Source organism: Pseudoliparis swirei, chromosome 19 (genome assembly GCF_029220125.1).
Source record: "Pseudoliparis swirei isolate HS2019 ecotype Mariana Trench chromosome 19, NWPU_hadal_v1, whole genome shotgun sequence".
NCBI lineage: Eukaryota > Metazoa > Chordata > Actinopteri > Perciformes > Liparidae > Pseudoliparis > Pseudoliparis swirei.
In genome coordinates this window covers 13461267-13487518 of record NC_079406.1, presented here as the reverse complement: position 1 = coordinate 13487518, position 26252 = coordinate 13461267, and the positions used below count along the sequence as shown (strand labels likewise).

General features: G+C 41.3%; 2 protein-coding genes and 1 long non-coding RNA gene across 3 annotated transcripts; 2 read left to right on the top strand and 1 right to left on the bottom strand.

The window, feature by feature from the left end:
* Window positions 1-121: 121 nt before the first annotated feature.
* On the top strand, window positions 122-6491 carry LOC130210159 (soluble guanylate cyclase 88E-like). The gene is made up of 16 exons (XM_056440148.1): window positions 122-241; window positions 428-568; window positions 955-1094; window positions 1229-1363; window positions 1875-2004; window positions 2096-2215; window positions 2368-2452; window positions 2820-2906; window positions 3723-3840; window positions 4415-4544; window positions 4708-4854; window positions 5596-5742; window positions 5832-5988; window positions 6068-6177; window positions 6265-6354; window positions 6465-6491. The coding sequence occupies exons 1-16, from the start codon at window positions 122-124 to the stop codon at window positions 6489-6491; spliced, it is 1884 nt and encodes a 627-aa protein (XP_056296123.1).
* Window positions 6492-7023: 532 nt separating this feature from the next.
* Window positions 7024-7828, top strand: LOC130209188 (uncharacterized). Its single transcript, XR_008834565.1, has 3 exons — window positions 7024-7094; window positions 7196-7333; window positions 7504-7828. It is a non-coding gene; the product is annotated as an uncharacterized LOC130209188 (long non-coding RNA).
* Window positions 7829-11466: 3638 nt separating this feature from the next.
* arl3l1 (ADP ribosylation factor like GTPase 3, like 1) lies at window positions 11467-15883 on the bottom strand. The gene is made up of 6 exons (XM_056440249.1): window positions 15659-15883; window positions 13969-14112; window positions 12705-12821; window positions 12346-12396; window positions 12019-12204; window positions 11467-11857 (listed from the first exon to the last, which is right to left on the bottom strand). Exons 1-6 carry the CDS (start codon window positions 15674-15676, stop codon window positions 11801-11803), a joined length of 573 nt encoding a protein of 190 aa, XP_056296224.1. The 5' UTR covers window positions 15677-15883; the 3' UTR covers window positions 11467-11800.
* Between the last annotated feature and the right edge of the window lie 10369 nt (window positions 15884-26252).

The window sequence follows — 26252 nt, the reverse complement described above, 5'->3', positions numbered from 1 at the left end:
AGCAGTGATAGAGTTATCATTCTGAATTTTTCTCACTCAGGTGCCTTTGGGAGGGCTGTTGTAAGTCAATCAGTTGGGGAGCCGTCTTGCTCGGTTTTAATCTCCAATCCAGAGAGGCACAATGTACGGGCTGCTGTGTGAGAGCCTTCACGACTTCATCAAGGAGTCGTACGGAGAAGATGTGTGGAAGCTGGTCAGAGAGAAAGCAGATATCAGGTTACACTCTTTTGTCACCCACCAGGTACGTTTTCTGAGATGAATAATATCATTCTGTGTGTGCGACCTGAATAGTAATATATGTGTGAGGCTCTCTCTGTGCATCCAAGTCAATCTGTCTTCACTTTTTGTCACTGTGTCTGAGCTTCATGGTTCTGATGTCAAGAGACATATTTTTATATAAAATCTGTGTGTGTGTGTGTGTCTGCAGGTGTATAGTGAGAGTGTGATTCCCCGTATTGCAAAGGCTGCCAGTGGAGTGACAGGCACGCCCTACAACGAGCTGATGAACTCCTGGGGCATCTATTTCCTGGGCTTTGTTGGGAAGTACGGTTATGACAAGATCCTCAAGGTGAACCAAAAGATCTCAGACTCAAAACTGTCTAAAAAAAGATCTATGTTGTCTTTTGGTAGATGTGTGAGAATATTATTAACTTCCTAGTGAGCTATGTATCCTGCTATTGTGCCAGTGAATATATTATTGGGTCTTATTATTGAAGAAGGAATATGTAACTCATATACAAATAAGTCATAAGTACATAATAGTCAAAATCACAGCAGCAAAGTGCAAGATATCCTGATTTGCAGTCAATTGAAAATGCTCATCGTTAATGACTTTTTGTCCTCAAGCCAAAATAACTCTGATGGTATTAAGTTAGTGAAGTGTCCTTTTAAAAGTACTAGAATAAAAAGGGAGAGCAACTTTCTAAGACATGACCTGGCTGTCACCCTCTTCAGGTGCTGGGCCGCCATGTTCGTGACTTTGTCAATGGCCTTGATAATCTCCACGAGTATCTGCGCTTCAGCTACCCCAAGGTGCAGCCTCCAACCTTCTTCTGCCAGGAGGAGTCCACCACTGGGGTCACCCTCCACTACAGGTCTGACACCAGGAGGAGGAGGGACATTGACAGATTATCACACATCAGACCTAAACATCACGGCAAACAGAGAGGGCTGTGTGATTCATTTATTTTTAGACTGATATTGAATTGTCTCTTTCTCTGACCGGCAGGAGTAAACGCAAAGGCTACCTGTACTATGCCATGGGTCAGCTGAGGCAGATGGGGAAGCAGTTCTACGACACCGACATCCATGTGGAGGTGCTGTCTGAGCAGATGGTCGGAGACTACTCCCATGTCACCATGAGGTACACACACACACACACACGCATGCACGTACGCACACACACACACACACACACACATGCACGCACGCACACACACACACACACACACACTACATACATACGTAACATTTTACTCAGTGGTGGAAAGTAACTATAGGTACATTTATTCAAGCGTATGTAAGTATAAGTTTGAGGTATACGATACTTGAGTATTTCCATCTTATGTTATTTCATACCTTTGAGAAAACCAAGCAGTTAACAAAGTTAGATAAAAGTAGCTATATTTGGGCTAACCACAGCAAAATGCTAGCGTACTGATGTATCAGTCCTACATCAATCTCATAGTGAGAGATACATAATATTATTTCACTGAAGAATGAAGACACAAATTCTTGATAATACTTGTGTACTTTAAATGCAAGTTTACTTGTAATACTGCATTTACCGTTTTGTGTTGGAATGTTAACTTTACCACAGTTTATACTTTGCTTTAAAATTTAGAAAACATAATGATCTGTGTGTGTTTATGCAGGCTGAACTTTGACAACTCAGCCTATCGCTACATCATGAAGGAGGAGGAGGAGGAGGAGGATCAAGACATCTTGCCCATGACCTCGGACTTCTTCTTTGAGGTCTTCCCCTTTAACATTGTCTTCAGACAGGTAATCCTTTTGAGTTCCATCCCTCACCTCACCTAATTAATGAAGTAAAGCGTTGAATTAATAAAACCACTGCAATGGTTTGACTCTTTAGGACATGGTGGTGCATAACGTTGGCTCGGGCTTGGCCACTGTCTTCCCTGATCTGGATGGAAAGAAGATCAATGAAGCCTTCTTGCTGGCTCGCCCCCTTGTGGAGTTAACCTGGAGCATGGTCAGACATCACTTTGCATGTCCCCGTTTAACTGCAGTATTAAGTCAAATATATATATATATATATATTATATATATATATAAGCCAAAATGCTTCAGTTTAAACAGCACGCTGAGGATTGCTGATATACTGACTTGAAAATCTATAAACAGATTACCTCCCACCCCAACAACCTGTTTGAGATCATGTCCAAGGAGCCTGTGAAAAAAGAGAGGAACCTTCACAACCGAGTCCAGAGTAAGAGCGCGAGCCAAGCAAACACTTGCAGGGGTGTGTGTGTGTCTGGAGGGCCAGAACTAGCTGGCTTAAGGTCAGATCAATTTTACTGCCTTCAGTTGCAAAATAAATGCTCAATTTCAGTTTCATTGAAGAAAAGAAAAAAGAGCAGGTGTGCAGTAACAATCTGCTGAATGAAAGTTGAGAGTTTAAAACGTCATGCAGTTGCAGAAATTGAATTGTTTGATAATAATAATAATAATAATAATAATAATAATAATAATTGATTGCATTTTTCTGGATATGAACCCAGCCCTAGTTGTCATGGGTGGGGGTGGTGGGGATATGAATGTTATTGACTCCAACAGTTTACCCTGTTTTTCCACAGATACAGACTATGAAAATGCCAATCGCACTGCTGACGGAGATGTGGAGCTCATGGCTTTCCAGTCCCTCATTGGAGAGGATTACAAAGGTCATGACCTTTCTTTTCTCTGAAAAAAGACAAGATCTGAGCATTCAGACATTGAACTAGTCTTGCTGATAGTGACAACAACAAACCTATTAAAGACACAGACACATTTAGAATACAAAAGATTCTCAGTTTATTTAGGAAAATAAGCGTATTCGTCCTCTTGTTGGAAGTTTGTGAGTGGATACGAGGGTTGATGCCACTTCAATATGAAGCTGTAGCCAGCAGCAGGTTAGATAAGCTGAGCATTATGTTGGGGAACAGCTGGCCTGGCTCGGTTCAAAAGCAACAAAGCTTCCATTGTGGTTTTTTAGAAAATCGAAAGTGAAAAAGAGACAGTTTATGATTTTAGAGATGAGTATGGGGAGTCTCCCAGTTGACTGAGACCAATTACTTTCTGAAGTCTTATTTTCAGTGTGTGGTTGCCAGGCAACCAGCAGACACTCCAGAAAGTCACTGTTTCCTTCCAAGAAGTCATCCAGCACAAAACCCACTGAATGCCATTCATTGTTGTTAGGCCAACCTTAAATCAGATTTGGGTTGCCTGTTTCCCCTGGTGCTGGTTTTAATACTGAGCTACATATTCATGAACATACAGATATGAAATGTTATTGTTCTTCTCATCTAACTGTGAACAAAAAAAACAGAAAAACACATTTTCCAAATATTTCAACTATCCTGAGTTGAACCATAATAAACTACCAAATCCATTAGAACGACATTGTTAACACAGTGCAGTCATTATCTACAGCTGGAATTGGACCTAAACAACTCTCTAAATGTTTGTCTTGGTGGTATTTCATTGTGCTCCTCTTTTAGACAGCAACAGTGCTAATGCGATAGAGAGCTGGGGCGATGGGAGCCGCTGCCTAAAACTAAAAGGACAAATGAGATACATGCCAGAGTGGGAGTCCATCATCTTCCTGGGAACCCCTGTGTAAGGCCCACAGACACAGACACACACATGCTCGCGCGCACGCACACGCACACATCCATAGACACTGATATTTACTCAAACAATGCCATTGAAAATTAAAAAGCTGCAAGAGCTAACCTGAATAAGGAGGCTGGAAATAAAAGCCTGGGCAGTGAATCAAATCAGGGGCCCATTCTAACAGCACTTACCATGCATGAAATGAGCTGCTAATTAGCTTGTAATCAGACAGTGCAGCTCCGGTGGGCCTAATGGAAACCCATTTGCAACTGAGAGTGTTTTCCAGAGAGTACATTACCAAAACATCCTCCTCCTCTTCTCAAACATTTGGTTTTGCAAGTAAATGCCCGTATGCCTGTATTGACAAAACTACTCGAATGTTAAATGCCACAACACGCTGCTTACATTATTTATACTGTAGGAAACAAAAAATCTCTCACGATCACTGTCTTTTCATTGTTAAACTTGTATGGATACTGTTGTATATACATGTCGTTATTAACATTGTTCGAATTTGTCTTTTTCATATTTGTCTTTATAACTGTCTGTGTGTGTGTGTGTGTGTGTGTGTGTCTAGGATGGAGAGTCTGAGTGCTATGTTCAGGACCGGCCTGTACATCAATGACCTGAGCATGCACGACTCCAGCAGAGACCTGGTGCTGGCGGGCACGCAGCAGTCAGAGGAGCTGAAGAGAGCTCTCATACAGGTTCGATATGTGTGATCAGCCCACTTGTCACTTTGCAAAGTTGCTCTGAAGCCTTTCTCTCAGTCTGGCAGCCCCAGATCGCCCACCCCGCGCAGACATGAGATGAAAGAAATAGACACAAACCTCCAGTTTTATTCTGTTTTATTTCTCATTGTGAGTGCAGGAGCAAAAGAAGTCCATGAAACTGGAGGAGAGCATGAAGCTGTTGGACTATGAGATGAAGAAGACTGATGACCTGCTGTACAGGATGATTCCCAAGCCAGTGGCCAAGAGGCTGCGCAAAGGAGAGCCGTCTGTGAACACCTGCGAGGTCAAGACTAGAACAAATACATGTCACTATAGTTTAACACATAGAGCAAATAACATAGGCAACATTTTCAGTCTTTCAACATTTGCTACTTTCTGAAACAGAAGTTGAACATGATGGGAAATGACACGTTCACCTTCTTGCAGAGACTCATGGCTGTCCAGTGAACATGAAGCTACAGGACATCATTAGCTTAGCGCAACGACTGGAAACAGGGAGACAGCGAGCCTGGCTCTGTAACAAAGGCTGCACAGAGCTGAAGAGGTGCAGATTGTGTTACCCTTGGACAGAGCTCAGCTCGTTGTTTACAGGACGAGCTGTTCCCCCAGTTTCCAGTGTTTGTGCTAAACTAAGCCGAAGCTGTAGAGCTTCACATGTATCGCACAGACATATTCAGACATATCAGTCTTCTCAAGTAACTCACAAGCGTTGGCACAAATATAAAGGTTTCATCTTGTATCGACAAAACAAGTTTTTTCCTTGCTCAATATAGATAGTGACAGAAATCTAGAAACACACACTCACACATATTCAGAAAACTGTACTATTTGAGACTGCTGGAGTAAAATCCAGGTAAATTAAGAGTGACTTCCTGATGGTGCTGCTTACCAGTGTGGAGTGGACACAAAATAGGGCCTAAGAATGCCTGACTCATGAGTATACGCACATGTGTGTGTGTGCGTGCGTGTGTGTACAGTGAATCAACATGTTTACTCATCAACAACCGTATCTCTGTTCTCCCAGGTGTTCCCAGATGTGACCATTCTTTTCAGCGATGTCGTGGGATTTACGCGCATTTGCAGCCGCATCACTCCAATGCAGGTGGTCACCATGCTGAACACCATGTACACGCTGTTTGACACGCTCAGCGAGAAGCACCACGTCTTCAAGGTCTGTGTGTACATCTCCCTTTGTCTCATATGGGCCTACTTTATCTATAAGTGCTGCTGCATGGGAGCTGCTGTTCCTCTCTTTTCCAGGTCGAGACCATCGGAGATGCCTACATGGTGGTAGCCGGGGCTCCGGACAAGACAACGTTTCACGCTCACAACATCTGTGACATGGCCCTGGACATGGTGGGCTCCATAGACCACCTGAAAGACCCCTCCAATGGCAACCACATACAGATTCGTGTCGGTGGGTAGAACGCGCGAGGACTCATTTGTGTCTACGTCGGTGTTTGACTGAGTGAAGTACCGAGCTGTTCTGGTTGCAGGGATCCACTCTGGGATGGTTGTGGCAGGTGTGGTGGGGCATAAGATGCCACGATACGGTCTGCACGGTGACACAGTCCACACTGCGTCAGCCATGGAGAGCAATGGAAAGGTGGGGTACCCAAGTCTGCATATAAGTTTGTATATATGATGACTGTGCTTTTGTTGTAACTGCCTGGTCTTCCTTTATCTCATTTAGGAGATGCACATTCAGCTCACCAGCGCCACCTACGAGCACCTGAAAGGAGGTCACTTTATTTGTGAAAGGAGGGGCACCATTATTATCAAGGTTAGGAGTTCAAACTGTTGCCGAAGCAACTGCACTCAACACTTTAATTACATTCACTCAGCTATTATGACAAAAATACAATTCGTGTGATTTGGTGCTGAATGTGTGAGCAACACACAGTGATGCTGTGTCTCTGAGCGGTCTGGACGCCTCTCATTAAAAGTAAATACATGATATCTATACAACCTATTTGAAACTAAGCATTGCAACTGTAATTTGTGAAAACCTTTCTATCAGCAATCTGACATAATAAACATTTCAGAATCTTAGAACTATATAGTACTTGTTTTGACTCACGGCGAATCAGAACCTAATGCATAGAGCTGGTAATTGCAGCTTGCTGGTTGATTAATCTGTTTGATAACTGAGTCTTGACTTTGAGGCTGTACATTCAGTGATAATGCCAGCAAAGTGACCCCAAAGGGTTTTAAGGCTGCTGATTACAGGCAACAATCTCAGGACTCCTTTTCCATCAGGGTATTCTGATTATTGGAATCTGCCACCTGCCATTTAACTCCACTCAGTAATCATGCCTTTCAATATTTCTGCATATGTGTCCAAACATTATTCTTATTTTTATTGTTCTCTTTGTCCATTTTTAGGGGAATGTTGAAATTGAGACCTATTGGCTGAAAGGAAAGAGGGACAAAGATGGGAACGCTCAGGCGTCGTGTCCTCAGTTTGAGACCCAGACCATCAACATATCCAGCCCCGAGGGCACCGGAGATAAACAGGGACTGGTAATAAATCAACTAAGACGTCCTTCAATGGTTTACACTCTCATGTGCGTCGTCGTCGTCTTCATCATCATCATCTCTGATTCTCTGAGTTTCACCCCCAGGGCTCCTTACCGGTGGCAGGTCGAGACGAGAATGATGTGAAGTCAATTCGCTCTCATCGTATCAAGATGGACAATTCAGGCCATCGTCTGAAGGAGTCGATGGAGGAGTGCCAGGTGGAGGAGATGTCTGTTCATAAGGTGAGTGGGAATTATTGGTGCCAAGATTCATAGACTTCAAATGACTCTGCTTTAACTTCAAGCTGTCATTATTTTTATTGTCATACTATGATTTTTCTCCTGTCGTTTTGTTACTGGTGCGATTAAACGAAAGGTTTTGTCCCCACGCCCACGATAAGAATGCCTTGCAGGACAACCTCCAGGAAACTCACCTGCAACTGCACTCCCCCGAGTCTGACGGCAGAGACTCCATCTTGGACATCCCTGCCAGCTCCTGTTACTCCAAGAGCGCCATGTGCTCTGTGTCATGAGCCAAGCCGACGCCAGCTGACGCTGTAGCCAGTAATTCATTTGAAAAAGCTTTTTGAACACAAAACTTAGAACACGCCAGATAGGAATGCAGTTTTTTGCTCATATTTTGGCGTCCTTGTTGTGATGCCATGACAATCTCTAATGACGTAGTGTTTGTTCATGGCCTAGTCTGTAATGCTTGACATTTCTAGTAGCTGTGCATTGTGTTATGTTACATTGCAAAATCATCAATGTTTATTCAGCTCCAACACAACAGAAATAAATCTCAGCTATCATTGCTGACGAATGCTTTAATACCAAGAAGTGGTCACTGCCACATGGTCCAGCTGGACACAAGCTCTGTAATTTCCTGTTGGTGCTGCTGCACCTTGTAGATTTGACATCTTATTTCATCCCCGGAAGAAATCCCTCTGAATCCCTCCTCCGTCCCTCTCCTTCATCCTGCACGTCTGAATTCATTGTTCACTATCAGTCTCGTCAAATACCCAGCTGGCAAAATGTAAACGCTTGTCAGCTCAGTGAGAATAAAGTGAGCCGACTGCTGAGCCGTGTGTGGATGTGTGGAAGTGTTTGTGTTTGTCTTGTCACTCAAAGCCACTGGCAGTCAGATTCACATGTACATTTGCATTTATTGAACACATTTCTCCATGGACATGTTCCTACAGTTTCTATGTGTTCTCACGTGAAATGCATGCATGTGTACCTGCACCTTACCTTACAAATGCATCACAACAGTTTTTTATAGTAATTATAGTGTGGAAAACCCTGCTGCTGTTCAATCAACCATCAAACACAGGAACAGATCAACAAGTTAAAGCAACGTCTCAGATTTCCAGCTTTGTTTTAAGGAAGGTAAGTTACTCTCTGCCCGATGGTGCTGCGACACATCCATGCATGTCCCCAGAACGACAATAGCGTAATCCTAACACAAATAGACAGTCACATATCCTGGTTCTGTGTCCCAGTCAGACAATGTTTCCCACTGGCTGGTTCTCAGGGGAGCTGCACCTGTAGGTGGCGTCCTCGCGGTCTAGGCTGCATCCGCTGGCTCTGTGTGACTCTTTAGGCAACGAACCGATGGAGCAATGGAAGCAGAAGGTGTAGAAGAAGGCGACCAGGAGCAGAAAGCAGACAATACTAAAAATGACGACTATCAGGATGGTGTGGACCTGCATGTGCACCTCCTCCCATGGGAGCAGGGTGGTGGTGGTCAGGAGGCCAGAGGTCTTCAGAGTAGCACTGAAACTGGGCAGAGGAGGCTTCATGGAGGGCATGTGGTCAACTTCCGGCATGATGGGAAGTTTCAGTGTCTCTTTGTTGCAGCTTTAAGGGGAAACAAGTATTCAAGTTTGGTATACAGATTATATAGAACAATAGCATAAGAAATAAGGACTTCCTATGATTTTCACATTATTAAAACAATCCAGTTTTCTGAAATAATAAAACATCGAATTTTTTTGCAATACAAACATGTCTAATTAACCAGCCTATAGGATAATCATCTTTTTCACTGACAACCAAACACAGACGTGTCGTTTGTTCATACCTGGGTTGTGATTCAAGATTCAAGATCAAGATTCAAGATGTTTTATTTGTCACATACACACACACAGTGCAGTGGCAAAAAAGCAAATGCTCAGCAGGAATGTGTGGCACAACAACAACACATTTACACAACAACAACACGTGTGTGTTGTGTGTGTGTGTGTGTGTGTGTGGTGTGTGTGTGTGTGGGCAGTGTGGGGGGGTGGGGTCCTGCCTGGGTTGGAGGTTCACAGCCTCCTGGGCCCTCAAAAACCTCTCTCTCTTTCTTCTCTCTGTTCTGCCTGCGTGACCCTGAGGCGCAGACCGCAGCAGTCGCAGCAGCTGGTGTGTTGGTTCATGATCCATCTGATCCTGCGGGCCTGGTCTCTCTCCTCCTGCCTCCCTGTACAAGCAGGGTGGGAGTCAAGAGTGAATTCAATAGTGCGAACTACTCTGCTCTGCCTTTCTGTCCTGGGCTCCCAGTTGCCAAACCCAGGCTGTGATGCTGCAGGACGCTCTCTACAGCTCCAGCAGAGAAGAAGGAAGGAAGGATCCTCTGAAGGAAACTTCTCCAAAGCTGCCTGAGGAGGAGAGGCTGAGGCGCTGCCTTGCCCTTCTCAGTGTGTGTGTTGTTGACCATGTCCATCCTCGTGTGATGTGGACCCCAGGTATTTATACCCGCTCACCCTCTCCACAGTAGTCCCGTTAATCCCCAGTGGTGAGTACGTCCTCTGTTGTTGTACCCTCCTAAAGTCCACAATCAGCTGTCCAGGCTCTCTGAGATGGCTTTGTTTTGATGAGCAGAGCTTGGGAAAATGAAATAAACGGAGGACAAGAGAGGGAGGGCTGAATTGAAGAAGAGTGGTGAATGGTGGACCAGGAATAACAGGGGGGGGGGGGGGGTGTTGCCATGGCAACACCTGCTGAGGGGACACTTGCATTGAAGTGATGTCATATCTCTTCAGCATTAACAATGTGTTTTAAAGTATAACAATTAAGATATTTGAAGGTGTTAACAGGTTAGTTTAACACATGTGCAGCAATAAAGCTACCGGTACTTTATGTAAACCAAAATCAATTGTAATTTATATATAGCTCATAGAAAAACACATTTAAGTGTTATTCTTCTGAAGCTGTGCAATACAAGTATCTGCTCAAAGATGAGCTTTGGAACAAAATTACTGAAAATAGTTTGTGTCAAATGAAAGAGCAGCCCTGCGATGAATCAGGCTTTCTACTGCCACCTGTTGGTAGAAGCAGCACTGAACAACACATCTCCCCCAGCCTCTTTCAAACAGCCATAACGAGTCTTTGATACAAGTTGTAATTGGTCCCACATCCCCCGCTGTGCTCGCTCAACAGAAGTTGATGCCTAAACATTTTTTTAGGACTTGCACCAAATTGTAGTTGCCATGGAGATAACTAAATATCCATTCATTTTAGCCGGTAAACCAGCGAGCTGTTTTTTTCAAACCAACTCATAAATACCAGACAAAAAAAAGAAAAGAAGAAAAAGGATTCATTAGCGTAATTTCATGTAGAGGAGAACACAGAATGAGCTGATGTGATTTTAGAGTGTTTTCAGATGGTTAATTCCAGCTTCAGACAATAGAAACAAAAAGATCCATTAAATCCCACTGCAGATGAGTAGAGCCAACATGGTTGAATAGAGGACTTAAGGAGACCAAGGTCAATCTAAAGGACAAATATGTGAGAACAGACCAGGGTTGTGAGGGCCTTCGTCTGCTGTCGTCCTAGTGAGGTGACCCATGTGTGGGTAAAGACTGAAGAAGACTTCTGAAATCTATGATCTGCAAAATCTCTATTGCAGATTTCAGAACATAAGGTGAAAAAGGCTTGTACCTCAAAATGTAATTAAAAAAAATTACTTGCAGAACAATAGTTTCTACAGCTGCAGTTTAGATGCGTCAAATTTCCAACTATATCTCGGAGGGACATAGAAAGCATGAACATTGCCTGCCAGAATTAACATGATTTTTTTTTTTAGAAAGTCTCTCTGAAGTAAATTCATCAGCCTCTCTGCGTGTAATTTCTTGCACTGGTTGCTCTGCTGTGCCTTGAACATTTAATATCTTGTTGTACTCTCCTCTCTCTCAGTCTCGCTTTTCAATTGGTCTCCCTCTACAATGTGAGTGCTTTTCATTGTGGTGGAGAAATAAAGCAAGTTGACAGCTCTTCTTCTTTTCACTCCTGAAAACACAATCCGATGATTTCTGTCATTCGCTAAGTTTAAAAAACATAAGATTCGAAAACAAGAAAGCAAAAAAGCAGAAATGACTAATTATTTTATTGTCAAAACTGTTATACTTTACACTCACACTGCTCTGCGTCTATGTTACTGACTAACCCCAACAGTTCTACATGGCTACACACAGATTCATCAGACAAGAATCCTCGGGTTAAGGGGACAAACACATTCATTTTGATTGATAACTGCCTAAAAGACTTCCTTGAAATTCCAAATATTCATAAAAATGACACAAATTGTAAAAACAAAATTAGGATTCAAATATGTGAGGGGAACAGGATCTGTCATAAGTGAGGTGTGTTATAAATGAAGTGACACGTTGTCTTTCATCCCGTAAGTGATGCAGGTTCTCTGTTTGACTCTCTGGTCAGTGTTGTCTGGGTTTACTTCTTCTTCTTCTTCTTATTCACAATGTTGTTGCAAATCCAGTTCATGCCATCCTGTCGGAGAAATAAAAAGACGTTTGAAGATAAAAATTCAAACATCAAATGAAGCAGGTCAAATAGGTTGTTGATATAAATAAAGTCTCCATGCAAGCCGCTCTGACCACGCTTACATGTTGGTGAGACATCAATGAATCATGGCTGAGACTAAGTCTGACCTGAACTCCCTCCCCAGACACAGCTGAGCAGGCCTGGATCTGCCACTCACGGTCCCGGTATGTGTGCAGGTTGAGTCCCTCAGCGATCTCACTGGCCGGTGACGCTGTGGCCAGATCCTGCTTATTGGCAAAGATGAGCACTGCAACGCCCTTTAGATTCTCCTCGTCAATCAGCTCGGACAGCTCCTACACACACGCGCACATGAGACTGACTTGTTTTAAAAACAAAAACATTCTCTCGTATATATGTTATTGTGATCAGCATCAAGTCATTTGATGGTTCATGTCAGAATGTATGTGTTGCTGCAGAAAGGACATCAAGCTCACCAGTCCCGTCTCCTCAAACCGCTTCTTGTCTGCACTGTCAATAACATAAATCTGAAAGAAGATATACATGTTAGGATCAAATTTGCTGAAAAGTTAATGCAGCAAAATGCATCGATGAAAATGTTTCTCTTCGGCCTCAAGTCCTTCTGTCAAGCTACAATTATAATGCATATTTTGGGCATGCATGATATACTTTAATGCCGTGGATTTTTATTGCTTCAGTATCTTCATAGAGGACCCGTGTAGACCTCAGGAAGACAAGCAACCACTTTGTGATCATTAATGAGGAAATAATTACAGAATTAAATGTCTCCTACCAGGAAAAAGGGAAATTATTGAAATGAAGTTTATTCACTCACCAACAAGTCTGTGTTTTCCAAATACTTCTTCCAGAAGGGCCTGATCTTCCTCTGTCCTCCAATGTCCCAAACATTGAGTTTCATGCCATGAGAGGCAACGCTCTTTATGTTGAAGCCCTGAAGTGAAACACAAGGCCGGAGTTACTGGACTGCACATCACTGCCTTCCATGGAACACATTCCCAGTACCGGCACCTGGGAAGTCTTACAAATGGTTATGAAGCAATTCACCAAGTGGCGATGCACGAGAGCACACATGTATTAAATGATTCCCTGTTTGGTTCATCAGTGTAGCGTATCATGTGCTCTAAGCTTTAATAAGGAAGTGGTCACTGTGTTAACGCCAGGCTGTTTTTCATGAGCAAGCTCCTCTCTGTTTCAGTCGGCGAGGTTGTATCACAACTTTATCCTGAGGGCTAGCTGAGGAGCAAATCTGAGGATAAGACTGGAAGGATCAAGTGCGGTGTGTCTGTGTGTGTGTGTGTGTGTGTGTGTGTTTATGTGTCAAGTCTGGTTTAGCTTTGTGGTGACTTGTCATGCTGGACAGCATCCTCCCACTGACAGCCGTCACACTCACCGGGGACCTGGCAGTACGTCTGCTGTATGTCTTGTGAGAGTAAAGCAAGGGAATTGGATAATCTTATTAGAGGTTAGATGATCACATCACAAGAGGGTGATGAAAGAAAAGCTCACTATAATGTTTGGGTGCTATAGGAAAATGTGTTGAGAGGATGCAAATCAGGAAGATAATTTCCTGCTGAAAGGTTGTTGAACGTACTATTTAACGGGATGGACATCCTGAAATCATGACTGTACTGGTTTTGGTTAAATCGTGTGTACTGTAAGAGCTCTCATTTCATTTCACAGCGACTCAGAAAAGCAAAGGCCATCTGAATCCCATTACTATGAGCGACAGCAATGGTCCAGCTGGTCCCACAAGATTTAAAACAATCCCCCTGCTTTTTATAATCCTGGGTTAAAGGGCCATGAAAATAGGAAATATCTCTTGAAAAGCTGCATTGATAAAAGTGAAGACCAATTGATCTCTGAAGAGAGGTCATTTTTCAAATCATTGAGAATATACTTCTGGCAGATGCACCCTGTTTATCTGAGACACTGAATGATGGGCATGAGGTAATGATGTTTTTAAAGTGGCTCATCTGTTCATGGAGAGATGATTGAATTAAAATGAAGGGCACAAAAACATCCTCTGCATGCGTATCGGTGTGTGTGTGTGAGAGTTTTAACACATCATTTCCCCTCACCTGTGTTGGTGTGATAGTGTTCACATCCTCAGAGGCGAGGCTCTTCAGCAGGGTGGTCTTGCCGGCGTTGTCCAACCCCAGCAGCACGATCCTGACCTCCTGCTCTGCGGATCCCTTCAGTTTCTTAAGCACGGAGCGTAAGCCCTGCACGATGGGAGGAGGGTGGAGGTGTGGAAGGAAAGGCAGACTATCAACGTACTGCAGCATTCACACAAAAGCACGACAAACTGAATATTATATGTGGCAAGATGTTTCTTAGAATACTCTGGAACATCCGACTCAACATCCTGAGGTAAACACACTCAAAGAAATGACTCATTGGATGAACTCAATTAAATTGTTGGCAGGTTTTCCATCCAATAATTATATGCAACTCCAACTCAAATTTAGCACATCAGTGCAATAAAATGTAATTAAGTTCGTCCAACTCATTTGTATCAAATATATCTAAAATAAAATCACGATATTCATGAAATTAAATTCATTTGTGTTTGTGCAACTCAAAATATAAACTAACAAAATATGCAAACTCCACACAGAAGGAACGCCCCGACTGGGAATTGAACCCACGGCCCTCTGGCTTTGAGACGACAGTGCTAGCCACTACACCACCGTACAGCCTTGAAAGAGTCTTCACCTCATGTAAACAACTGATTTTCAGCTGGCGCATGCGCAAAGGGTAGTCCTCAATGAAACACACTTATTTTGAGTTGATATGCACACCATCTAACCTAAATAAATCTAATAAATGAAAGTATTCATACATTTTGTGTTACACCCATTCAAAATAAATATCTTCGTTTTGTAATTGATTTATTTAAATGTATCAAACAATATTTAAATGTGTCACCTCTAAGAAGGGCTTCAATCGTTTTTGTGAGTGTAACCTAAATAAATCTAATAAATGAAAGTATTCATACATTTTGTGTTACACCCATTCAATATAAATATCTTCGTTTTGTAATTGATTTCTTTAAATGTATCAAACAATATTTAAATGTGACACCTCTAAGAAGGGCTTGAATCGTTTTTTTGAGTGCAGAAACACAGGTTTCAAACATACTTTACACCTGCAAACGGATCCCACTGACCTCTTTGGGTTTTGAGGTCAAAGCTCTTAATACATACAACACGTAATACCACACATATGCCTTCTTGCTCCACCCTCCCTCCCTCCCTCCACCCTCCCTTCTCCAGACATCCTTCTCTTCCTACCGTTCAAGCTCCCACCCCCATTCTGTAAGAATTAATCTTTTGCTTCATTTAGAAAAGGACTGGTGTTTATTAGACCTCCATTCATATAATGCTACACTATTTCATGTGATTAGTCTGAAGCCAGGTTGTGTAATCGCAGGCTGTCACTGACCAAAGAGGCATACGTTGAACTTGAAGCTTTAGATATTTTGATCAAGGGGACAGATACTACGATGTATGTGTGATTAAGTGTACATTAAAAGTGCATTAGAGGTTACATTTAGATGTATAATCATTATAGCTGCACTATATAACAAGCCAAGCAATTTAGACAATCCAACTAACACAGCGTAGCTGCATCTAAACAGCTACTAATCATGAAAAATAGTTATTCTATTGCACCTTTGGAGCCTTAAACACCTGTAAATAGTTTCCAGTGTCAAACAACTACTGAATTGGGGTTACACATCCTCTTCCTCCAGATCAGGTCACTTACCTTTTGAGCTTCTCCCATGGTGACGCTTCCTGTGGCTTGGCTGGAGGGCTGCAGCTACATCTCCAGTGAAGCTGACGCAGGTGTGTTAGCGATGAAGGTCACCCAGGTTAACTCTCCAGAAAAGGTTCCAGCAGCCTCTGTCTTTACCTCTTTACACTCTGTCCACTTGAGTTGGTTTAGTGCTGTGTGTGTGTGTGTGATATTAATGTCTACCTGGGCGTCAATTGCTCCTCACAGAGAGAGGGGGAGGGTGGATGGGACTGGGATTAGGAGGCCAGAATTAGCACTATTCGTCCATGCAAAGGCCACCCCATCCCCCCTCCCCCCTTCCTCTGTCCGTCCCTCCACCTCCAGTTTGCAGTGGATTATCCCTTAGCCACCTGCTATAGGAGGAAACTGAATGAACAGTCCTTCCTGGCACACTCACACACACGGATATAATGAATAGAGAAAGAGAAAAAAGGTTCTGAGATTGTGCCATATGGTTGAGGGAAAACATGCTGTTAACACAGAAAAACATCAGAGCAGCCTGGGGATAGTAGACCACAGAGACTGAAGCATAAACTTCAAAAGATTATATCATCTTGTTGGACTATGGGAATTTATTATTTCTGTGTTCATAAATCAACTATCAAATCCCAATAGCAATATCATCCCATAAATGCATTACATGCCAGCGGCGATAAAGCTGCTCTGTTTGGGTCGTCTGTTAGTTCCTGTGAGTAGCGCGTTCATGGGGATTAGTTTGAGCACGCATGTGTCTGGATTAAAACATTTCTAGACTCTTTTCCTCAAGTGAACAGGCTCTCTGGTCAAAGGGTCCGCCCTGGGCTGGAAATGGCTCTAAACATAAGCTTGTTATCTCAATGTATCACACACACTTCTTCAAGAGCGTTTTATGTCTACATCAAATACATCAATTGTAAATTATAAAAAAAGTATCACTAAATCCCTATTCATAAATGTTTGAGATGAAGGTGGTTCTTCATTAGGACACTCTTGGTGTGGTGGAAGCTGGACCGCCACGCTGCTCCATTTCCCTGTGCTGCCTCCTCGCTTTGTACTCAGCTGCAGAGAGAAAAAAGGGGAGGCGTCAGACTTTATAATGTACATAGAGAGAAGTCAAACCTGTAATGTCTAAGATTAGCAGGATGAAAATGTCTAGGATAATGTATTTTTACTAAACTCTCAGGTCTGTAGGGAAAATGTGTTGCTGGAGTCACTCAGTGTTAGATGATCTTAACATGAAGGCTGGAAACAGGGGAAACACCTTGGTTGGCTCTGTCTAGTAGCACCCTTAAAGAAAACTCATTAACATGTTCTATGTTTAATTCTTACAAATTAAATACAATTTTGAAACGCTAATTTGTTGTCAACACACTGAGATTTGAACACCCAAATGAAATGCTGACAGTAAATAAAGTACACAATGAAGTAAATATGGACTCCAGAAGTCTTTTCCGGTTGCCTGGCAACTGCTCCTGGCAAATAAATAGTCAGAGACAAAACCCCTGGTAACTTTGCCATTTTTACCCTTCAGTTTGTGTTTGCATTAAACAAACCTGATATCACATGTTAATCAGTGAGCTTCAGAGGTTCTGTTTCTTTGTGCTAAGCTAAGCTAACTTACTGCAGACTGAAGCTTTATTTTTTATGGACAGAGTCTGTATCCGTGTTAACAATCTAATCCAAATAAGCAGATTTCCCCCAAAATGTTTGTCCATATCTCTACACTATATCTTTCTTTCAATCTGATTTGTATTCCAGACAATATTCTCTGTCTATGTGGCATATAATACCACCAACAACCTGAACTAATGTCTTTACCGCTGTCTTTTTTCAGCTTGTACTTCATAGCCAGCCCCATAATCAAGACCAGGACCAAAGCAGAACAACCGCAGACAACCAGGATCAACACACTTTGGTCTGGATGGAGGACAGTTAGGCAGAAACACGAACAGACAGTTAAGAATTATAATATCAAAGGTCTTTAAATTGTGCATTTGACGATTCAACTCTTCATTAAATGGTCGAGCTTTTTCATTTTCAATTCCAAAATAACACAATGCGATATATTTACCGTCTGGTTAATGAATTCAAATGTACATCAAGAGGCACATGCAATCTGCAGCTTTGTGAAAGCAGCAGGGGGAAGTCTCCCTCCGACTGTGTCTACTTACTCTCTACAGTGACATTGTGTGGCAGCGACTCGGAACTGCCACACAAGCTGTTCACCAGGCACATGTACTGGCCTCTTTGATGCGACAGCATCTTTTTTAGCAACAGCTTGCTTTCATTGCCAGCATCCGGGATGTCCTTCTTGTTCCTCTTCCACACAAACGTCAGATTCAAATTGGGATAGTTATGGACACATGTCAGAGTAATGTCCCCACCCTCTTTTATCTCGGATCCAGTACTGTTGATGGAAACCTGAAAGTCTAATGGGCGGGGGACACATTTATGTGGAGGGGAGTAACAGTGATAGGTTTTAGATCAGCAGATAGTTTTTTTCACTTATGTGTTTAGATGCACTGCAACATACGAGGATATTGTTACAGGTACCTTTGGTGCAGTTTGATGGAATATCTGGAGCAAATAGTAAAAATGGAAATGAAAAAAGTCACAATAAGCATTTGTTTAGAACAGAGCATACATGACACATCCCAGGTTTTTTTCTGAGAATGTGTTAACTTAACTTATTCTATTCAGTTAAACCCTCAGCAATACACTAGTTACAAAGATCAATAAAATGTAGCATTTACATTATGTTCCAAGTCTCCTGTGTTTGCCGTGTTCGATTAACCTTGTTGTATTCCCGCCATTTCCCAGACAATTGCTATACCTAATGTGCCATGTCAAATTCCTAGGATTTATCTTCAAGTAAACAAATGAAAATAAAGATGCCACTCAATTCAATTCAATTCAATTCAATTCAGTTTATTTGTATAGCCCAATTTCACAAATTACAAATTTGTCTCGGAGTGCTTTACAATCTGTACACATAGACATCCCTGCCCCAAAACCTCACATCGGACCAGGAAAAACTCCCAAATAACCCTTCAGGGGAAAAAGGAAGAAACCTGGAGGAGAGCAACAGAGGAGGATCCTCTCCAGGATGGACAGATGCAATAGATGTAATGTGTACAGAAGGACAGATTTAGAGTTAAAATACATGCAATGAATATGACAGAGTGTATGAATAGTTCATAGTAGGCATATTCCACGATGGAGACCTCCACCATCCATCAGGCAGATGGCGGTGGGGAGGAGGAGTGGGTGGAGTCTCAACAGTGGGCGGAGTCTCAACAGGACAGTGGCGTAGTCATGAGCAGGAATTCCACGACCCAGACGATCCATCAGGCAGATAGGATCTATGCCGTCTCATAGGGTCCGATGACCCCATGAGACGTGAAGTCAAAAGGACTCACCATTGATGCACTCTGTGGAATTGTTTGAGCAGAGTACACAAGAATCTAAAGGGAAAGAGTAGCATGGACCAGATTGTTCCTGTACATTTCACTTCACCTTATTCATTGTCAGACAATGCTCAGGTACATTAGCTGCTACTTTACATTTCCAAATGTAGCCTCTAAAAAGAGAGAGGTTAATGGTTCTTTTCCTAACCTGCCTGAGTTTCTCCTGTGGCATTACATCTCAGACACTGGACAGGAACACAGCTAGAGCCAGCACCAGCTTAAATACATGTTTAAAAAAGGATAAAATAAACAGCTAAACAAGCATCTACAGCATATCAACTGTCAAATTCATAAGTGGCTACTTCCCTATGAGGAGATGACCAAGCAGAATATTTAGAAATACCCCTTTCATAAACATTATCTGTTGGAAAAGACTCAAAGTGTCATTGAATTGCTTTTGCCTCACAATAAGTTTAACAGTAGATTGAGACTCCTCATCAATGCAGATCACAACTAGAATGGGCACTCGGTAGAGCGCATACCTTCGCATATCACAAGATTGGGCATTGGATTATGAACATTTTGGCATTAGTTGCATGCCAATTGGACAAAAATGTATCATGCTATGGTAAAAAAAGAGTTTGACCTTTCCATGACCTTGACCTTGACCTTTGACCCGATTGATCCCAAAATCTAATCAAATGGTCCCCGGATAATAACCAATCATCCCACCAAATTTCATGCGATTCAAGAACATGTTGACCTGTTCATGACCTTTGACCTTGACCTTTGACCCGATCGATTCCAAAATCTAGTCAACTGGTCCCCGGATAATAAACAATCATCCCACCAAATTTCATGCGATTCGGTTGAATACTTTTTGAGTTCTGCAAAAGATTTTGACCTGTTCATGACCTTTGACCCGATCGATCCCAAAATCTAATCAACTGGTCCCCGGATAATAAACAATCATCCCACCAAATTTCATGCGATTCGGTTCAATACTTTTTTAGTTCTGCGAAAGATTTTGACCTGTTCATGACATTTGACCTTTGACCCGATCGATCCCAAAATCTAATCAACTGGTCCCCGGATAATAAACAATCATCCCACCAAATTTCATGCGATTCGGTTCAATACTTTTTGAGTTCTGCGAAAGATTTTGACCTGTTCATGACCTTTGACCTTTGACCAGATCGATCCCAAAATCTAATCAACTGGTCCCCGGATAATAAACAATCATCCCACCAAATTTCATACGATTCGGTTAAATACTTTTTGAGTTCTGTGAAAGATTTTGACCTGTTCATGACCTTTGACCTTTGACCTTTGACCCGATCGATCCCAAAATCTAATCAACTGGTCCCCGGATAATAAACAATCATCCCACCAAATTTCATGTGATTCGGTTCAATACTTTTTGAGATTTGCGAATAACACGCATACAAATAAATAAATAAATAAATAAATAAATAAATACATGGCGATCAAAACATAACCTTCCGGCATTTTCAATGCGAAGGTAATTAGGAATAAGAGCTAACAACATCTACACTTTACACGTATATTAAATATCAGTATAGATGTAAAAAAGAAAGCTGAACAGTTTTTCTTTCTACCTGTGGTGGTGTTGTCTCCTCACAAAGTCAAAAGGTGAGCTGCTCTGTTTTGCCTAACCTATTGGTCTTTGCGTCACAAAAGACACGGCGCTAGCTGATTATAAATACTGATACTCATGCAAATAAATTCTTCCCTGGAACTTAATGGCACAAACAATATCATTGTTTGTGTGTTTTATAGATGGGAGTCATCGCAACAGTGACAGTTAAGCTGCTGCTGTTTATGTTGTCTAGTTACATTTAGGTGAACATTATGTGCTTTTAAACACTTTTTACTAATGGATAGAATAAGAAATTGACAGAGAGACAGACACAGGAATAAAAAAGACATAATGAAGTGTAACCTGTTGTAAGCAAATCAGTGGCTTACTTTCTGAGTAAATACCCTGCTTTTGCAGACACTATATAAAGTAATACATCGGTATAATATTACCCAAACTTTTTGGTGATTATGGCACAATTCTATAGAACTGAAGCTTTTAAATACCATATCATCTTTCATATACATCAAACGGAGCCTTCACACACAGTATATATATTTGTGCAGTGGCCAGTAGAGAGTGCTGCTGATCACGCTCCTTTTTCATTACATTAATCCCATAGGAAGCTGGAGCTCATCCCAGCATGCACTGGGAAAGAGGCAGGGTGCACATTGGACAAATTGCATAACCCAAATGCAAAAAGGCAATTTAGAGTTTTATTTGATCAAACCTGCATGTGTTCATGCTGTGGGAGGAAAACAGAAAACAACACACATGCAGACAGAAGGGGAATATTCAAACTCCACATGGAAATAACAAAACTGGTTTGTGGATTCAAATCACCTCTGAGTCCCTTTGTCTCTCTTTCATCATAGATAATGTACAGTAGTGAAGATCTCGTTGAACTAGATTGGTGTTTTCTGTCATCTTAATCTCAACCAAACCTTGCCTAAACCACATTCAGTGATGCCTAACCTAAACTAAGATTCTATCCCAACAATGAAGGGCAACATTATGGGTAAAAGCTATTATATCGGTGTAACAGACTTTGACACAGGACCAAGGTCAGAGTTGTTCTATCTGCCTGTAAACACCTTGTCATTAACTATTCTAATCATTATAATTGCCTTTGTGAGTAATATCAATGTGGATGTTGTGCTAGTCTAACAGCATCGAGGCAGTTCTAGTGCAAGCCAGACAATTACCTGAAGAAGTACACGAGTGAGAAGAAGACAGTCACAATGTAACATGCCTTTACCAAGTCAAACTGTTGGACAAGATTACATTTCCCATGATGACCCCGTGATGTTTATTCATATTACATTCATGACAGTAGAGTTGCATGTCCTAAAGTAATGTAAAAGCAGTCCTGTTATGCATTTATAATTACTTCTTCATATTTTATTTAAATTATGTAAAATATACAACAATTTTCATCAATGCCAAAAATTTCAAATTTTACAATTACAAATATACAAATAAATCCTGCCACAAAAGGAATAGAACGGACCAACCAAAAAATAACCCTAAAGGGGAAAAAAAACAGAAAACCTGAGGAGAGCAAAAGAGGAGGAAAGGATGGACAGATGCAGAGGATGAGATGTAGGAATGGACAATACAGAGGATAAAAAATACAGACAGGACGGATTTAGACAATGTGTAGGTATATTATAGTTCAAAGATAAATATGTCAGATAATGAGAGCTCACGAGACTCATCAGGCATCCATCAGGCAGATGATGTGGCCAGAGAGGAGGGTGGGGCAGTGGGCACAATGCCGTGGATCACGATCAGACCCAGACGATCCATCTCCATCCATCAGGCAGAGGGATCATATACGCCTCACAGCGTAAAACAGAGGGGAGAATGAAAAGTCAAAAGGAAAGAGAGGAGAAAAGGAGAGTGAGTAATGAAATCATCCTTATGAGAGAAAAAGGAGAGAGGAGAAAAAGTGCATCCATAGGGTCTATAGCATCTCCCCTAGCTATAGCAGATATCAAAGGAGCTGGACCAATCCAACCTGGTCAGCCATCTATAAAAACTATTAAAAGAGAGGAAGCTCTAGGTCTTAAGTTAAACGAGGTGACTTGAAGTGCCTCCTGACTGTCATAAAAAAGAGCTGATTCCGAGAAGCTGGTTCCATAATATTTAAGAATCTAAGAACTACAAGGGACTGATTCGTAGTTAGGAACTACAATCTAGTGAGCAGAGGGAGTAGTAAGGTGATATGCAGCATATGAGCATGGTTTGAGCAGCTTAAGAGGAGATTTTGATGGAGCCAGTGATTTGGAGTTGAGAGTTAAGAATTTTAGTGTAAAAGTGATTTTTGATGGGAGCTCAGAGCAGCAGAGAGTGTGAAGTGGGAGTGATGTCTTTCAGCTCTTAGGGAGAGCAGCGGAGACCTAGAGATTCTGGCTAGACTAGAGGGATTAGCAGTAAGCTTCAAGTAACCGGTGTAAAGAGTTGCAGTAATCCAGTCTCTTTTTTGTGAGCGTGAACCAATTTTTTTTTTGCAAAATGACAAGAATGAAGAAATTTTTAAAGAAATTGTGGAGAAAAGAGGTGGAGATTTGCTTGATCAAAAATAGTAAAGGAAAAGTCCCATCAAAGATAACGCTAAGAATCTTCTACAGAATGTTGATGCCAGGGCTATGCATTGATCTCTATATCATCATTTTCGATATTGATCTCCTGATTTTTCCAGGGCCGCCAAATAAAAGGGTTTTTAAGACATGTGTCTTTAGTTTGATGCTTGCATTTGTTTTATTTCTTTTAGACATGTTTAATTTTTACAGAGTTTTGGTGTGTTCTATGTTTTTTGAAAGTTAATAGTTGAGTGTCATCTCTACAATGAAAAGGAATGAGTGTTTCAAATATTGACCAAAGGAAAGTTGTAACAGGTATCCCGGTATTAACGTTGGTGGTGAACCAGAAGGTTGCACAGAAGTTATATAATGTGGATCGCAGATGATAAATATAAATACAAACTGAGATCGAATCTATAAATAGGAATTTAAACCAAACTAGTGAAATGCTCAAAATGCCAATCGACTGTCAATGTCTCAAAATCAGGATGTAAGGTCTAACAAGACCAGGACAGAGAGGAGTCCTTTATCTGCTGCCAGAGAACATTATTTGTAATTTTCAAGGTGTTCTCTAATTTGTTTTAACAAATCCTGATTTGCTGTGAAAAAATAAAAAATTCCTGATTGAAATTTCAAAACTGAATGTCGCATGTAGAAAGTCGCACAAGAGATTGAGGTCTTTTAGAACAAGAGGTTCTGAGAGGAATCCTCTTAGGTTGAGAGGTAGCTTTCAGAGAGGTTTAATAACAGCCACCCTGAACTGTCAGTGGAGGAGTTGGTAGAGTCACCTTGAAATAGTAATATCTAATGATGCCGTAATTAAGGCAATAACGTCTAATCGAAGATAATATCTAATAGAGAAATGGCCCGGTCAGACGAGGTAGACGTGTTTGAAGGGGTCAAAGAAATAGATTGGTCAGAGGAAGAATATAATTGAAACCAAATATACAACGGGGCATACAGAAAATCCTCCACCAAGACCCATTCCAAGGCCTGGTAGACTTATTATTCTTGTTAGGAAAGTTCTAATACTAATAATCTTAAAAATAGTTAAAATCTTTTCATTAAAGGTTAAAAAAGTTCATTAAACGAGTGTTTTAAATCACACTCTGGCTCCAGCTATAGAAACCTGCGGTGCTTTTATGTGACTCTCTTTATTTTGATTTGGCTGATTTTTTTTATTTTGTTTTGGCTTTTTGAGGCTTTTGTCTTTTATGGAGGGCCTCAATTATCTTTTAAGACTATTAAGACCACTTTAAGATTGAAGTAGACGCTTCGTTCAAGCTTTAAAGCTTCAACGCCAGTGGTGGTCTGGTGGTCTGAGGGCAGGAGAGGTCCTTCCTCAGGGTCTTCTTCTTCTTCTTCAGAGGTCTCATTCTCAGATTTCTCAGGGCCTCTTCAAGGACAGTCAAGAAGAGAGTCACCAACATCAAGAAAGACTTGGGAGACGGATTAAAGTTAGACCAGAGTAGAGTATATACAGAGACGATGAAGAAATCGCTTAAAAGAAGGAACAGCTCGAGTTAGACATCTAGTGTATCAGTTTAGGAACTTTTATCTAGTGTTTAACGTAGTAAAGTAAAAAGTATGAGTTGTGGTAAAAGTTAAAGAGGATTGGTCTGACAGAAGAGGATTCAAATCAAAGATGTCAGCGCCATAAGTCAAAACAAGAATATAAGTAAGCCAAAGCCAAAGCTGTGAGTGGGTTTCTGTTGACAGAAGAAGCCAAGAAGCCAATCGAGATGAATGATCAGATGACTAGCCAATCATTATCAACATCCACATATATATTAAAATCCAACAATAATAACTTTATCGGTTAAAAGAAAAGAACTGATATAAATTCTGAGAATGAGAATATAAAGATATAATATATGGATGGACCTGGTGATCAATCACAAATCGAATTGGAATGTTAGTTTCCAGGTTGGATGAAAAAATAAAAGAAAGTGAAAGACTAAGTGTAGTGCTTGTTTGGTTTTTTATTAGAGGATTAATTAAGAGTCGATTCAAAGATGGCACCTCCCCACCTCCTCTCGCTGCCTCGATATGTGTGTAGTATATGATGTGGAGAAGGAGTGCATTCAGAGTCACATTTTTCTTTTCTGCTCAACGCCAGGTTTCAGTTAGGCAAATCAAATCAATTATCTGATATTATTAAATCATTTTACAGTAACACAGCTGAATGACGAGATCGAATATTTTTAGAGACCCACATTTTTAGACTATTTTGTTTTTGCTTGTTAAAAACTGCTAAAACTTATAAGTTAACTGTGTACTCTTCCTCTTCTGCTTGATTTTTTTAATTATTTTATTAGTGACAGACACAGGACACACTCTAAAGTCTCTGGTGGTCAATGGCTGGAATGGAAGAGGAAAGAAGAGCAAGTGGGTGTTAAAAAACTCTCCTCCCGGTTCTGATCCTGAACCCTGGGTTGTCATAGATTAAGTCCGGTGATCAACTTGGTCATATTCGCAGAAATGAGACGCGCTCCGTCCAACGTGGGACAAAGGTCTTAAATTCTTAAAAAATGTGAATTGTACTTTACTGAGCAGTTGTGTCACTGTACATGATGCAGAAACCATGAACAATTACACCTTTTTCAAAAGTGGAATTCAAAATATTGCTCTATAATAGGAATAACTAATTTATTCATAGCTTGTTGCTTTAACGGGCTACTATAATATTTTAATATTAGAATTAGTATAATATCACAGACCTGCAACTACCCATAAACATACTAACAGGCTAATATTTATCATGGTTTGGTTCATCTGACAGCTAATGTTCTCAAGTAGCAAGCTGTTTGACAAAAAACAACAACTCATGATTGAACCTAATGCAGTGGGAATAAATTAAAGCACACTTGTTTTGTGTCAACACTACATTCAGAACATTCACTCATCTTTTTTCTTGATGTTTAATGGCGGGAGTGGGAATAAGTGGATTTGACCAAGTCCCTGGACGAGATGGCGTCACAAGGTCATCAACT